Source organism: Geotrypetes seraphini, chromosome 11, assembly GCF_902459505.1.
Source record: "Geotrypetes seraphini chromosome 11, aGeoSer1.1, whole genome shotgun sequence".
In the NCBI taxonomy this organism is placed as follows: domain Eukaryota; kingdom Metazoa; phylum Chordata; class Amphibia; order Gymnophiona; family Dermophiidae; genus Geotrypetes; species Geotrypetes seraphini.
The window spans coordinates 133,139,029-133,154,759 of NC_047094.1; the positions used below are offsets into that span (position 1 = coordinate 133,139,029).

General features: G+C 40.0%; 2 protein-coding genes and 1 long non-coding RNA gene across 6 annotated transcripts in view; 2 read left to right on the forward strand and 1 right to left on the reverse strand.

Annotated features, from left to right (window-relative positions):
* IFT52 (intraflagellar transport 52) overlaps positions 1 to 564 on the forward strand; it is a 39,121-nt gene extending 38,557 nt beyond the window's left edge. For both annotated transcript variants that reach the window (XM_033963104.1, XM_033963105.1), the window contains one exon: positions 311 to 564. In XM_033963104.1, the coding sequence (XP_033818995.1) occupies positions 311 to 355 (45 nt within the window). In that variant the 3' untranslated portion in view covers positions 356 to 564. The remainder of the gene's footprint in view (positions 1 to 310) is intronic.
* Positions 565 to 2,152: 1,588 nt separating this feature from the next.
* LOC117369103 lies at positions 2,153 to 9,429 on the reverse strand. Its single transcript, XR_004541080.1, has 2 exons — positions 8,814 to 9,429; positions 2,153 to 2,448 (listed from the first exon to the last, which is right to left on the reverse strand). It is a non-coding gene; the product is annotated as an uncharacterized LOC117369103 (long non-coding RNA).
* Positions 9,430 to 9,590: 161 nt separating this feature from the next.
* Positions 9,591 to 15,731, forward strand: part of MYBL2 (MYB proto-oncogene like 2) — a 52,200-nt gene continuing 46,059 nt past the window's right edge. The window contains exons 1-2 of one of the 3 annotated variants that reach the window (XM_033963101.1): positions 9,591 to 9,783; positions 11,038 to 11,158. In XM_033963101.1, the coding sequence (XP_033818992.1) occupies positions 9,764 to 9,783; positions 11,038 to 11,158 (141 nt within the window). In that variant the 5' untranslated portion in view covers positions 9,591 to 9,763. The remainder of the gene's footprint in view (positions 9,784 to 11,037; positions 11,159 to 15,731) is intronic. The other 2 variants (XM_033963100.1, XM_033963103.1) reach the window with 2 other exon arrangements.

Consider the following 15,731-nt stretch of genomic DNA (forward strand, 5'->3'; position numbering starts at 1 on the left):
ATTAAAAAAAGGAAGATAAAAAATTGAATCCTGCAAATGAAGACTGATTAGAAATTAAAATATAAGATTTTAAACATAGAATAAATCTTTGAATTTTTCTAATGATGTTTCTCCACGCAAATAACTTGGTAAAATATTCCAGAGCTGAGGAGCTGTGACTGAAAAGATAGTAGACCTCCTTGGACCAATAACTTTTAGGGAGGGAATAGTGAGAATATGCTGATCTGTTGATCTTAATGTCCTAAATGGAGTATACTTTTAGCTTTGTTTTTTTTAATTTCACAAAAGTTGTTTTTTATTTCTCCTGCAGGAACATGATTTGGATACAAGTGAAGCTGAATTCCAGAGCAGCTAGCATCCGTCTGCTAAAAATGAAAACTTTTTATCCAGAATAATCACTTGCTCTTATTCCATGACTTCAGTTGACCTTGTGTCACTGCAGCTCTTTTTTAAATTTGGGCATATCCGTCTTGTAAATATGTATGATGTCTATGCATTTTTGTATTGTATTGCTTGCCATGCCATTTTCTAAAGCTTTATGTATAATAAATATATTTATATACAGTTTGTGTTTCCCCCTTTTTGATTTGACAAAAGATATAATTTGATAACTGGAGAAAATGTTCTTGCCTCGGATTTTCTTCCTTAGATTTGATCTAGTATATTCAGTAAATTGCATAGCTTGCAGTGACTGCAAGAAGCAGACCTCATCAGCTAGTGGGCCAGGTAGGACTTAATGAAAGCTTCTGAAAGTATCACCTTTTGCTGTTAAGAGGTCTTGAATAGTTGGTGATCAGCAAAAAGGTTGGGCAGTAGACTTCATATTGCCACTAGCTGGATAACTTCAGATAGTGTAGAGCAGTGGTTATCCCAGGACAAGCAGGCAGGTATTCTCACTAGTGGGTGATGTCATCCAACAGAGCCCCGATGCGGACGTCTCACAAGCATACTTGCTTGAAGAAACTTCAGAAGTTTCGAGATGCCCGCACCGCGCATGCGCGAGTGCCTTCCCGCCCGATGCACCGGGCGTGTCTCCTCAATTCTTTTCTTTCCGCGGAGCTGAGAAGTTTGCTTCAACTCTCTGCGCTGAGTGAACCCGTGTTCTTGCCTTCTAGTACCGCGGTTTTGAGTTTGTTTTCTCTTAATCGTGTGTTTTCATTCTGTCGTTTTATTATTTTAAAAAAAAAAAAAATTTATTACGGAGATTCGACCGGGTCGGCCGCGTGGCTGAGGCCCCGCTCCTTCGATCTAGCGGCGGAGCTTTTTCGGCCTATGTCCCGGCCGATTACCGGTTTTAAAAAGTGCATCAATTGCCAGCGCGCGATTTCGTTGACGGACACTAAATTTTCTTCCCCTCCCCCTCCCTATTCCCTGCTCAAATGCAAAATGGAAATATCTAAGCTGCTGGGGATCTCAAAGTCCTGCCAACTGAAGACCTCTTCCTCCAGTCCAGCGGCCAGAGCTCTCCAAGACTCACCAGAGGAGGAAGTCTTCAACTGGCACGGCTTCAGGATCCGTAATAGCCACAGCAAGAGAGGTAGCCAATTTTGGGGTGGACCTGGGCTTGGGTCCCCTGTGTATTCAGTACAAAGGAAGTGCATATCTGGTTTTATTTCTGCAGTGTTGTAACACTTCCTGACTTTAATTTCTTGGGGGATCCCTTGTTCTCTATTTGGTAACATCAGTCTGTGTTTTGTTTGTGAAAAAGTCATTTAAAGTAGAAATGGAAAGTGGGGAGATTGGGGGAGGATGCAAGGGATCGGGGCCCCAGCATGTCTAAACTGGCCCTGATTGGAGAAAAGAAAGCAATGAGTTTGATAAATGGGGATCCAAATAGACTCTGCTCAGTTCTGCCTTTCTGTTCACGTGACCTGCTGAAGAAGACAACCCAAGTGAGACTGAACATGCAGTAGATAAATGAGGTTCCTTTGATCGGTTGTTCTGTGTTTTTGGTCCCATTGCCTCTGAGCAATTGCTGCTTTGGATTGTGAAATAAACTTTGATTTTGACTAATGGTTATAATTGTGACTTTTTTTCTTCTTTTGATGTTTAGAATATAGTTTTCTCCTTCCTCCACTTTTCATTCTTTCCCTCTATTTTGTTGCATGGATAATATATTTTTTTGATTGAAATATCTGAACTATACAATTGATGCAGATACAATAGAATTCTTTATTGAAAGAGAAACACAAAGGCTCAGCCTATAGTTCAGTGTTATAACAAGCCATCACACATTTCAATTAATTAATTGATTAGTTGAGTTCTTTCTTCATTGATGTGTCAGATTAGGCAGAAAGATACAGGTATAGCTAAAGATATATGTTAAGACATTTTGCCACAAATGAAGTCAGAATTCTTCAAGCTTCTGATTCTTTTCTATTCTATTTGTTCACCATATGGTGATATAACTTCCTATGGTTTGGATTGAAGGCCTTGAGTAAGATCAATCTGCCAAAATAAGAGAAACAATTCCATATGTTATGTCTCCTGGCACAAAGAGTTCATTTTTTTTCAGTATATTCATTCATTGGTTAAGAACTAATCTAAGCAGATTTTCATTAAATAAAATGCAAAGGTTCTCTTGCATCTTGAAGAGTGAGTATTATTCACGATGAATGTGCATTATTGGGAAATAGCGTATATTCTTTCCCAATTGTGCATGCATGCATTTTTTTGCACATATTTGCACCATTGGTAGCAAGAGCATGGACATGAACACAGGTGTGAAGAATGGGCTAAATATAGTTCGGACTATCCCTTATATACATAAGTCACGGAATACAGTAGGCTACTTGCATTCCTGTCACACATATTTTCCCAAATATGAAGTCCATAGGGTAGATGCTGGATGAAAGAGAGGAGAGACCGAAGAGAGAGATGGAAGTGGAGGGGGGAGGGGGGGGGAAAGGGCGTGCACTGGCTGTGAGAAAAAGAGGGGATACACACTAGATGGAAGTAGAAAAAGAGAGAGGACATGCTGGATGGAAATGGGTAGAGGATAGAGTTAGTGAAAGTCTGGAGAATAAGAGGAAGGGGAATGAGAAGTGTGGTGTGAGAGAAAAGAGACAGAAAGCTGTAGGTAGACAGTAAAAAGAAGGAAATTGAAGACTATAGAGTAAGAATGAATGAAGAGAGGAAAAAAACCAATGTTAGAGATGGATGTAGTATAGATGAAGAAGACAAGAGGAAAAATGACAAATGAACATAAAAGAGTTAAGAGAAGACAGAGGAAAGCAGAGACTGAGACCAACATGATCAGAAAAATTAAACGGCTAGACAACAAAGGTAGAAAACAGAATTGCATTTTAATTTTGAATAAAGTACAAAACTCACAATTGAAAGTCTGATAGATCATGGGAGAAAGGATAGCATAATGGATGGGTGGGTGTGCCATGGAAGGCAAGTTGCATGGGGTGCAATTATAGCTTGTTACAGCTGGCAACTGCCTAGAGGAGGGGTAGGGCAAGGGCAGAGCCATGTGTCCTCTTTTGTTTGGTACCTCTACGAAGGCAGGAATGAGTGGGCATTTCTCCTGTTAAGGACTCCTGTGTTGATGGACTCAGGTGGGTGTTGGGGGGATGAGGAGGGTCCTGACATTTAGCAATGAGCTGCAGACTGCTGCAATTTTAACAGGGCAGCAATTGTTAAAAGGTGAATTTTATAGATTTATTCAAAATCGATATACTGAACACAGGAAGCCCTTTTTCCTATGATAACTTTGCAGTAGAGATGTGGCTTGAGACATCTTAACAGGCAGCCATTATTTCTCCCTTTCCACACTTTACCCTGCACCATCCAATACTTTATCCTTTTAAGGTTTCAAGGTTCAAGGTTTATTAATATTTGATGTATCGCTGAATCTGTTTACAAAGCGATGTACACAAGTAAAAAAAAGATAAAATTATAGAGATACAAATTAAAATTCATTAACATCCAATTTAAGACAAGACAAACTTGAAATGGGGAGGGAAGAAGGGCAAAGATTACATTTGTTATATCTAGAAAAACATATATGGAAAAAAACATAAGGAAACGGGGGTAGATAAAAAATTAAAAAATAAAAATTTTTAATATTGAATATTAAAAGCATCTTTAAAAAGGTGAGTTTTTAAAGATTTTTTAAAAGAAAGAAGATCTTTTCCATTTGTAATATGTTGTGGTAAAGAGTTCCACCATTGTGGGCCCATAACAGAAAACATGTCAGCTCTTCTTGTTCCTATTGTTTTAAGGGAAGATATAGCTAGTAAGTTTTGAGAGGATGATCTGAGTGAGCGAACGGGATTATAAGGAATTAACATTCTTGATATAAACTGAGGTTCATTGAGGGCTAGGGTTTTAAATATAAGCAGCATTACCTTAAATAAAATGCGATGGCTGATAGGAAGCCAATGAGCATCAATAAATAGTGGCGTAACATGATCATATTTCTTAGCATTATAGATCAATTTAACGGCAGTGTTTTGAATGATTTGAAGACGTCGTTTTTCTTTTTGAGAGATGTTGAGTAATAAGGAGTTACAGTAATCTATTTTAGCTATAACTAGTGAGTGGATCAGAATGTTGCGCGATTTAGGCTCAAGAAATTTGGCGATTGATCTTATTAGTCGCAGTTTATAGAAGCAAGATTTGACTATATTATTAATATGATCGTGGAATATCAATTTAACGTCAATTATGACCCCTAAAATTTTTAAATTGGGGACAATTTCTATAGTGTTATTATTAAGAACGAATGGCATTTTAAGGATTATGTCATTTTTCCAGTTAAAAATCATGGTTTTTGTTTTTTTGATATTTAACACTAATTTATTCGTGTTGAGCCAGTTTTGAACTAGTTCAAGTTTTTTATTTATGGACATGATGTCTTCCTGGTTTTCGGGGTCAAAAGGGTGCAATAATTGGATATCATCTGCATATGAAAAAGAGGTAAAACCGACTGACTGGCAGAGACTCAATAATGGAGAAAGAAAAATATTAAATAAAAGAGGCGATAAAATTGATCCTTGAGGAATTCCAAAGGATGTGGAGTAAGAGTTAGAGTATTCATTATTGAATCTAACTAAAGAAGTACGTTTGGTGAGATATGAATTAAACCAGTTGAGAACTTGATCACAAATGCCTATTGATTCAAGTTGACTAAGCAGGAAATCATGAACAATTGTATCAAATGCAGCAGAGATATCTAATCTAATCTAAACCTTAAGTTTATATACCGCATCATCTCCATGAGAATGGAGCTCGACACGGTTTACAAGAACTTAAAATAGTGGGTAGAGAAGAAGAAAAAGGATTACATGAACTTATGTGTAGTAGAGGGGAGAGAAAGGGGGGAAGGATAGAGCTACAATTTGCTGAAAAGCCAGGTTTTCAGTTGTTTGCGGAATAACTGAAGGGAGCTCAGGTTCCGCAGCGGGGTGGTGAGGTCGTTCCAAAGACCTGTGATTTTGAAGAGAAGGGATTTTCCCAGTTTGCCTGAATAGTGGATGCCGTGTGGAGAGGGGAAGGCTAGTTTAAGCCTTTGGGCAGTTCTGGAGGAGTCGGGACTGGAGGAGTTGAAAGACAGTGGGATAAGAGGAGGCAGGATTCCGTGAATGATCTTGAAAGCCAGGCAGAAACATTTGAAATGGGTTCTGGAGATTATTGGGAGCCAATGAAGTTTGGCAAGGAGTAGGGAGGCATGGTCAGACTTGCGTTTTGAGAAGATCAGTTTGGCTGCAGTATTCTGGATTAGCTGGAGTCTTAGAATACTTTTTTTGATAGATTTAAGTAGATGGCGTTGCAGTAATCGAGTTTGGAGAGGATGATGGATTGGACAAGGATGGCAAAGTGTTGTTGGCTGAAGTAGGATCTAGCTTTCCTCAGCGAAAAAAGAGCGACTGATTTGTGATGGTGTAAAAAATAATGGATATTATTTGTTAAACCAATCATGGAATATTCGGTATTATGACATTTACGAAAACCTGTTTGGTTGGGATGCAAGACATTGGTTGAGTCAATGAAATCAGATACCTGGTTAAATATCAGTTTTTCAGTCAGTTTGGCTAAAAAGGGGATGTTTGCAATTGGTCGGTAATTTGTGGGATCGCTATTACAGATTTTATGATCTTTAAGTAATGGAGTAATAATAGCAGTTTTCCACGGGGCAGGAACTGAAGCAGTAAGCAAGCTTTTTAAGACAATTGAGTGGATGATGGGTCCAAGCTGATGAAAAAATTTTTTTCTGTAGAATGGAGGAAAAATTTCAGATCCAGAACTTTTTAAGTTAATTTGAGAGAAAAGTGTTTCGATATCATTAAGAGAAGGAAGTTTAAAATTTGAGCATTTAGCTGTTGGGACGAGCTCAGTATGGTGTATGCTCGTGGCACTATTTGTTGTACTGGGGAGAAATGTGTTTCGGATGTTTTTGATTTTCTGATTGAATGCATCAGCTATGTCTTGTGCATTCAAAGAAATTGTCTGGGGTGATGTAATATTTTTTTTATTATGTGGTGAAATGGATTTTAAAATATTATACAAAGTAGCAGGATTTCTTGCTTTATCAATTTTATCTGAATAAAATTGAGTTTTTGCCTGATTGATTTTTATTTTATAAATAGCTGCCTTTTCTTTAAAGTTTCGGAGGTTTATTGAAGATTTAGTATGTCGCCATTTTCTTTTAAGGGAGCGAAGCTGTTTTTTAATAAGGAGGAGTTCAGCTGTATACTATGGATTAGAAGTTTTACGTAAAGATATGGGTTTAGAAATTATAGGTACTTTGCTAAGAGTAGTTGAAGAGAGGAATTCCAGAGAAACAGTTGATCTTCGATTGAATTAGGCGTAGCGTTGATAGAGGGTAGGTAAAAAAATGGTAAGATATCAGTGTTATCTAAGCTGGAAAAATCACGGTATGAGGTTAGCTTGGATTCCGATTGAGTTTTGTGCGTTATTAATTTAGAAGAATGAAGAGTAACCGATATAAAATAATGATCGGACCAAGGTACTGGAGTGGCTAATGGAACAGAACATTCAAAGTAGTGAGATATGGGAGAGAATATCATGTCTAAAGTATGATTAGCCGAATGAGTCGGGCCAGCTATAATTGAATGCAAGTTTAAAGGTTGAAGAATGTTTAATATATCCTGGGTGTTAGTATCAGAAGGATTATCAAAATGAATGTTGAAATCACCTAAGACCAGAGGGAACGATGTAGTTGAGCAAAAGTCAAAAATTAAGTCTTGAAGTAAAGTTATTTTATTTTGCCCTACTGGTGGAGGGACATATAGTAATAGGAAGTTGAGGTCAATTTTTGAGTTTAGTTTAAGGTGAAGATATTCAATGATGCTATTTCCTTTGGAGTGATCAATGAGATTAATGTGGTTGGTTTGAAATATGACGGCTAGTCCACCGCCTTTACGATTTTCGCGATGGTTACAGAGATAATCGTAGTTATCAGGACAGCAGTAAGAGAGATAAGCTTCTTCGCCTTCAGAAAGCCAAGTTTCAGTAATGAAAAGTATGTGTAAACCCTGATGAAGAATTGAGTCTTTTAAAAGATGATCCTTATTCTTAAGAGATCTAACGTTAATGAGACGAGCTTTAAATGTTTGTTTTTTAAGGAAAGATTTAAAGGATTAGTTGAGGCAGTGTTTACTGTAGTAGGGTTAGTAGGAGGAGATGAGATTGGAATTTCTAACAAGCAAGGTTGTTGGTGTGTTAAAGTTTTATATTTAGGGGGACGATTGCCCCAGAAAACTGGAATATTATTAGTAAGAGAGGTTGAAGACATGCTGCTGATTGAATCAGTGTTCAGGGATAAATATAACAGTACAATAAAAAGTAAGCAGAATGAAATTAGAATTGTATATCTGAATTGTTGGTTAAAATAGGCCTGGTTATGAGTGAAAGGCACCCATATTCTGATATGCAACTAGTCCTGACAAGCTCATGCCTCAATAAACTGGTTGGCCTATAAAGTGTCACCCGTATTCCTGTCAACCTTATGACTGCACTATGAGAACTACAGGTACTCGTCGACTTATGACCGTAATTGGTTTCGTCTGACAAGTCGTAAGTTAATCGGGATGTAAGTCGGCCTATGTTAGACTAAGGTAAGAATACTGTATTAGACTGGGTAATGATATTGTAATCATCTTAAAGTCATATTTTATCAACATTTTCTTACTTTCTAAGTCAAGCACAGCACAATCCCTTTGTGGTGAACATTCGTTGTGGCGCCTCCTTCTCTTTATATTGTTACTGTTGCGTAGCGAGACTTGGGAGTGCGGGAGACTGGGGCTGCTAACAGCTGGTGGGGGAAACTGTCGTAAACACGTCATAAAGTCAAACAGTCGTAACTTGAATATGTCGCAAGTTGACGAGCACCTGTATTATGATTCCCACCCATCTTATTGTAAAGTTTATCAATCTTATTGCAAACTCTACTGAATCCCAGTTGAAATTTGCGGTATGAAAGAAACTGTATGGTACGGTAAGTGGAAGTAAATGGCAGCCTCTCAACTCTTTGCTAGGCTGGTATCTTAATGCATTCTGCTTCATTTTTTCAATCAAGTCCCTTATATTCAACTTGATGTATTTGATCTGTTCTATGTATTACTTCTTTCCCTGCCATGCTGGTATTTTCTGCATTATATTGTAAATGGTTTCTGTCTTTATCTGTTTTTAAGTCCATTATTCTAATTTGTATTTTATCTGTATCCCATGTATTGCTCACCTTGTTGGGAACCGCCTAGAACTTTTTCGGGATGGCGGTATAGAAGAATAAAATTATTATTATTATTTTTACATTGCATTAGTGATTTCTATTCCACCATTACCTTGTGGTTCAAGGCGGATTACCTATGAGTTGTCTGGACCTTTTCGTATGTGCTAAAGGGTGAAGTGGATCGCAAATGGGGCTTGCAAATGGCTCTTGCTGTGTTCGTGTGCCATTTTTTGTGAGAAGACTACATTTCCCAGAAGTCTTAGGAAGCTCGGCCCGGAGCGGAGCCGAGGAAACCGCGGCGGCGAGCGTTCGACGTCATTCCAACGTCATCAAAAATCGCCCCGAGCCGCACAGATTTGGGGGGTCTTTGTAAGCGCCGCCGCCGCCGCGAGCGCAAGATCTCGTTTTTGACTATTGCGCGCTCGAGAACGTCGAGACGCTTCGAGCGGACCCGCGCCTGCCCCTCCCACACCCCTGGGATCCCTGGTAGGGCGCCGGGGGGAGGGGTTGGAGAAGACAACGGGGGGGGTCGCCGAGCTCGCGCTCTCTCTTTCTTGTTTTGACCGACGGTAAACGGAGCCGGCGCGTCCTCGGCTGCCGCTTTCCGCCTCTCCTCCTACCCCCCTCCCCACCCCGACCGTTGCTTTCGATCCCTCTGGTTGTTGTTGCGCGCGCTTGCGCTTCCCTCCCCGCCTACGCCCCGCTCGCGCTGCTTCTTCCACGCATATCGCTATACCCCTCCCCCATCCTCCTTTTTTTTTTTTTTCTTCCCACCTCCGAAGGGAGCCGGGCGCCGCCAGCGCGCATGCGTGAGCGCTCCAGGGGGAAGCCGGGAGAAGTTGGCGCGAGATCTCGAGTCGAGTTCAACTTGGAAGCGCGCAAAAAAAAAAAAAAAAGAGCGAGAGGCAGCGCCCGGGCGCCAGTTTTCTCGCTTAAAAAAACGGCAGCTCTCGACTAAATCCTGGCGGGCCCTGGCGTTCTGGCGGGGGCCCTCTGCCTTGTAAGCGGGACACCGCTGCCCGGGCTCCTTTCTGACCGGGGAAGCAGCTGAGGACGAGGAGGATGGCTCGGCGCTCCCGATGGTGAGGAACTGGAGTGGGCTTTTGGCGCCACAGTCACTCTGCTAATGAAAATAATGAAGGCCAATAAACCACTTTCATTATTGCAAAAAACAACCCACCCACCCCGCAACCTGCATTTGAGTTCCATTAAATGCATGGATTCTTAAAGGATAGATTGCAAAATTTGGGGATTGTCTTAAAAATTGCACTTTCACTTAATGCACCTAATTTTAGGAAATTATGATTACTGTAACTATCCTTTTAAATAGTCTTCCAGGGTTTAGTGTACTTGCACAAACTTTCATTGTGGGCCTGGCAGAGCATCCTTAAGCCTGCCTTGGTTTACCCCTTTAGACAAAAAAAATTGATTTATTCAGGGTCTTCACAGTAAATGAGAGAAATTGCCTACTTTGGGAAGCAAGCATATAATGAATATCCTGAAAATCTGCCTAGCTATAGAGTCCAATGAGTCGCATTTGAGAAGCACATTCTAAAAAGGAAAGAAAGAAAAAATGTTATACTTGCCATACATTTCATAGTGTATAAATGAACTAAGCCTTGTTAAGATTAGTATAAAGGTAATTTTAAAATGTTTACGCTAACTGTAGAAGATAGCATTAATCTGTATATGACTGTTTGCTTGAGGATGGGCTGGTGAGGGCGTCAGTGGCTGGGATCTCAAAGTCCCTCCTTGAGGGCCGCAATCCAGTCGGGTTTTCAGGATTTCCCCAATAAATATGCATTCAAAGCAGTGCATGCGCATAGATCTCACGCATATTCATTGGGGAAATCCTGAAAACCCGACTGGATTGCGGCCCTCAAAGAGGGACTTTGAGACCCCTGGTGTAGATGGACTGGAGTGAGCTTTGACAGAGACTTCAGCAGTTGGAACCTAAGGAGAGCTTTGGATTCTTGTCCAGAAATAGCTAGGAAGAATTTTTTTTTTTTTTTAAAGATTTTTTTTTTTAAGATTGAACCAGGTTGGGCAGACTGGATGGACCATTCGGGTCTTTATCTGTCGTCATATACTATGTTATCAAAATGCACTATCCTTTTATTCAGCTTTAATTAGAAACCAAGTTCAAAACGATTAATCTGAAACTGGTAAAATTTGGAGTATTTGGCTGCTTTCCTTCTTTTGTGTTAAGTCGTATCTGGTCCTTGCTGTGCAAGGGACATGTTACCTTTTCATTATTCACTTTCTAAAGTTTGTGTCCCTTCCTTCTTGTCTTACACTGCATTGTCTGCTGCCATCTCTATTTTCTCACATGGAAGTGTATATGGCTATCATTGCTCTTCTAGTGAAGATCCAGAAGAGCTTCATTACCAGGACACGGACTCGGATGTTACAGATCAGCGAGAAAACAGAGTAAAAGTGAAGTGGACCCCGGCAGAGGTATGCCATTCAGAAATTCTGCTCAATAGACCTCTTGTGGGAACCAAGGGGTGAAAGGAAGAAAAGGACTAAAATAGGTGAAGTTATGAGGAAATTGTCAAAGCTACTTATGTGAGGTTGTGGGTTCAAACCCAGTGCTGCTCCCTGTGACCCTGGGCAAGTCACTTAATCGTCCACTGCTCCAGATACATTAGAGCAGGGATCTCAAAGTTCCTCCTTGAGAGCCGCAATCCAGTTGGGTTTTCAGGATTTCCCCAATGAATATGCATTGAAAGCAGTGCATGCACATAGATCTCATGCATATTCATTGGGGAAATCCTGAAAACCCGACTGGATTGCGGCTCTCAAGGAGGGACTTTGAGACCCCTGCATTAGAGAGATTGTGAGCCCACTGGGACACATAGGGAAAATGCTTGAAGTACCTGTATGCAAAACACTTTTGAGTGTGTTTGTAAAACTACAAAAAGGCGGTATACAAATTGCAATCCCTTTCCATTTAAATTATTCTTGGACGCTGATGCAGAGAGATGCATGCTGAACACACAAGGCCTGATTGCTCAAAACTCCGGTATGAGAGGCAAGAGCACACATACCTTAGGGCAAGAATGGTGCTAAAAACTATCCCCCTCCATGCCCAAAGCAAATGGTATGCAAGTTTTATCCATTCTAGTAAAGCCAAAGCAAGGGGGGGGGGGGGGATCGTGACTAATGCATATGCACAAGAGCTGCACTTAACCATAAAACTCTTGTGCACAAGCACCATTGCAAAATAGGAAGTGTAAGAACATGTTGGCATATTTTCTTGTTCATGAAATATAAGCCCTCAAAAATATTTGTAATTTAAATCCCATAAGAGGCTCATTCCAAAGCACAAAAAAATGCACCAGTGTCTGCCTTCACCCCTAGCTGTGCATGGACTTGGACATTTTGTTTTTCCTTACTATCGGCATTACAAGCTCTATACAAATAAACTTTCTCTCAACATTGATAAATCCTGTGCCCTACTACTCCCAATCAAAAACAGCGAAACTTTATCTGGCAAAATTACTATCAAATCCACTCCTATACAAATGGAAACAAAAATACAATTATTAGGAGTCATTATCGATGAGGATCTCACATTCCATGATCAAATCAGTTCGGTAGTAAGAATCTGTTTTTTCAAATTTTGTCTTATTCGTTCACTAACTCCAATCTTAGGGATAGAGGCAATCACAATTCTGGTTCACTCTCTTGTCATTTCTCACTTAGACTATTGCAACTCTCTTTATAACGGCCTCCCACAAAAAGAAACCCGCCGCTTACAATTAATACAAAATACAGCAATAAAACTCATTTACAAAATAGGCAAATATGATCATGTCACCCCGCTTCTGAAAGAGGCACATTGGTTGCCTATCACACATCGTATCACCTATAAAATCATCTTGCTTACCTTCAAAATAAAACTCTCACACCAGCCTCTATATCTTGATAAGGTTCTCATCCCCCAATGTTCTTCACGTACTTTGAGGTCAACAGACCAAAAACTTTTACGAATTCCTTCCATAAAAGAGTTCTATTATACCCGGAAAATAAATTTTACACTAGTCACCCCAACGTTGTGGAATGCCCTACCACAACAACTTAGAGAAGAACAACATCTAGATAAATTCAAGACTAACTTGAAGACGTTCTTATTTCGTGACGCTTTTGCCTGTCCTTAGAGCTACCTTCTTTTTCTTTCTTTTTTCTTCTCTATTTCCCTCTCTTTCTTTTTTTTCTCTCCTTCACTCCGCTGGTTCCAATTTATTTAACCAACCGCTTTAAAAAAGCGACCCCACCCAATATGTTTTTCCCCATTCCCACTTTCTCCCTTTCTTCTCCAAACATGTAACTTTCCCCCTCCTTTCCCTCTTATCCTCACTTTCATGTCAGTCAAGTTATGTTTTTGATGTTCACCCATCTTTTCTTTATATTTATGACTCTTTTCTCTTTTTATAATTTTACTGTGAACCGGCCAGATGCCTGTTGATGGTCGGTATATTAAAAGATAATAAACTTGAAAGAGTTGCTCTTTCCTTTCAAAAGAAACCAAAAACCGGTAATTTAATGAGTTTCTTCTGCATTTTTAACCTTAAAACCTGAACGTTATCTCTGTTCTGGTAGTGTGTTTTTTGGCATTAAGGCCGGTATTGGCTACTATGTGGTTTTCTGAGCATTTGAATGACCTGATTTTAATCTATTTCAATGCATTTAAATACAATGTGCACAGATTAATATGCATGCAGCACCTATTAACATGAATGTAGTTCAGGTGCTAAGAGCTCTTAGCTCTGGCGTTAAGCTTTGAGTATTTGGGCCATAGTTTCTAATATGAATGAGGTGAGAGTATTTTGCTCCACAATGCAGTAAGCCAGTGTCCCACAAACCTTTCGGCCGGTGGCACACTAAAACCAGTGCTCTGGCCGAAAGGCACCTGGAAGTATGCAAACATCGACACAATGATCACAAGCGCAGAGGCCCATCTGGCTGTGACCCTGAACCTGTCACTTTGGTGGGGGATCCTGGAGGAGGGGAAAGGAGAGTCATCGGCACCTACAGGACATACCTCTAACCACGAGAGACACATCCTATAAGCAATCAGCTAGTGCCTTTCCTCCTTACCGGTATCTCGTCAGTGCACACCTGGAATCTGCTGCGGTACACAGTTTGCAGTACACTGCAGTAAGCTAACTGTATACAAATATAAATCACATAGAGGGCATGCCCACAAATTTCTGTGTAAAGCAATGGTTCCCAACCCTGTCCTGGAGGAACACCAGGCCAATTGGGTTTTCAGGCTAGCCCTAATGAATATGCATGAAGCAAATTTGCATGCCTATCACTTCCATCATATGCAAATCTCTCTCATGCATATTCATTAGGGCTAGCCTGAAAACCCGATTGGCCTGGTGTTCCTCCAGGACAGGGTTGGGAATCACTGGTGTAGAGGGTAATGAGTACTATGCACATGGGGATGGTTCTTGATGTACCGCTTTTTCTGTGTGGGTACAGTCGAAGCGGTTTACGTTTTTACACCGGTGCTTATTTTGTACCTAGGACAATGATGTGTTAAGTCGCAAGGAGCTTCAGTGGGAATTGAACTCACAACTTCAGGGTGCTGAGGCAGCTGCTTTAACCACTAGGCCACTCCTCCACTGCCAATGTCCTGTGTTGCTAACTTCCCCCTCTTAGTATGAAGAGTTTCAGTCTCTGGTAACCAGAGCTCAGATTGTGATGTCATAATGCATCATTCCACCAATAAGTCAACTTCATCAATGATGTCACAATAGCTTGATATTAAAAGCAGCATATCAAAGTCTTTTTACCCTTTACTGTGGTTACAATCAAAGTGGTTTAAATATTTTAGGCAGATACTTATTTTGTGTCTGGGGCAAGAAAGTGTTAAGTGACTTGCCCAGAGTCTCAAGGAGCTGCAGTGGGAATTGAACTCCCAACCTCAGGGTGCTAAGGCAGCTTCTCTAACCACCAGGCCACTCCTCCTTGCCACATGTCTGAGCAAAATGAATGACAGTGTATGTACATGTGTGTTGGATGTTCTGTGGATAAATAGACTGGTAGAAATCTTTTGTGGAGTTGGAGACAATTTTGGGTACTTGGAGTCAGTCATGGGTACCAGAAATGGAGGAGTCGGAGTCAAAGGATTTATCTACCGACTCCACAGCCCTGGACAGGAGGCAACCCTGTTTTACCATGAGGCTTTCCACTCTAGAGGGACAACTTATTATTTTTGGAGTTGGGGCAGGATAAAACACTCAAAGTACAAAAGGTTTCATTTTTAGTAAATATGTCATTTAATACCTCAAACGAATAAATTGTATTTCTATAAGAGAGGAAAAAGAATCTCAAAAACCTGCTCAGGACTTGATAGTACAAAGAATAAATCCGAGACTTAAAAGGTTCTGCATTTCAATCATGGATTCTTTAAAAAACCTCTCGTGATGTGCATCCAACAAAAAATATTATGGTGTTGAAACACAATTATCTCAGTGCTATAGAAGTCTTGGATTTATTCCTTGTACTATCAAGTTCTGAGCAGGTTTCTGAGATTTTTTTCCTCTTATAGAAATATAATTTTATTCTTCTGAGACATTGGACATATTTATTAAGAAAAAACAAAAAACATTTTGTACTTTAAGTGTTTTACCCTGCCCTGGAGTTTGGATGAGCTGTTAGATGGTAGGAAACCCAATCATAGCTATTTTGCTTTATAGTGCAGGGTATAACAGTCAAGATTCTTATAAAAGAATTAAGGAAAAGATAATTCTATTCCACTTTGTCAAAGGCCGTTTTGGCACTTAATCAAAAACGAAATACAATGAATCAATATGTTGCACATGGAAGAAGCACCAGGAACAGTATAGATGACCAAGCGCATGAGGAAGACCTTTGTATTGTATACTGATAATCTCACCTCAAGTACATGAGGACTTGACACAGGCTGTATTTTAGCATTAATGCCTGCTTCAGGAGTCCATAAGTTCTAAGATTAAATGAAATTACACTGTCTTCATGTAAATAAAATATTTAT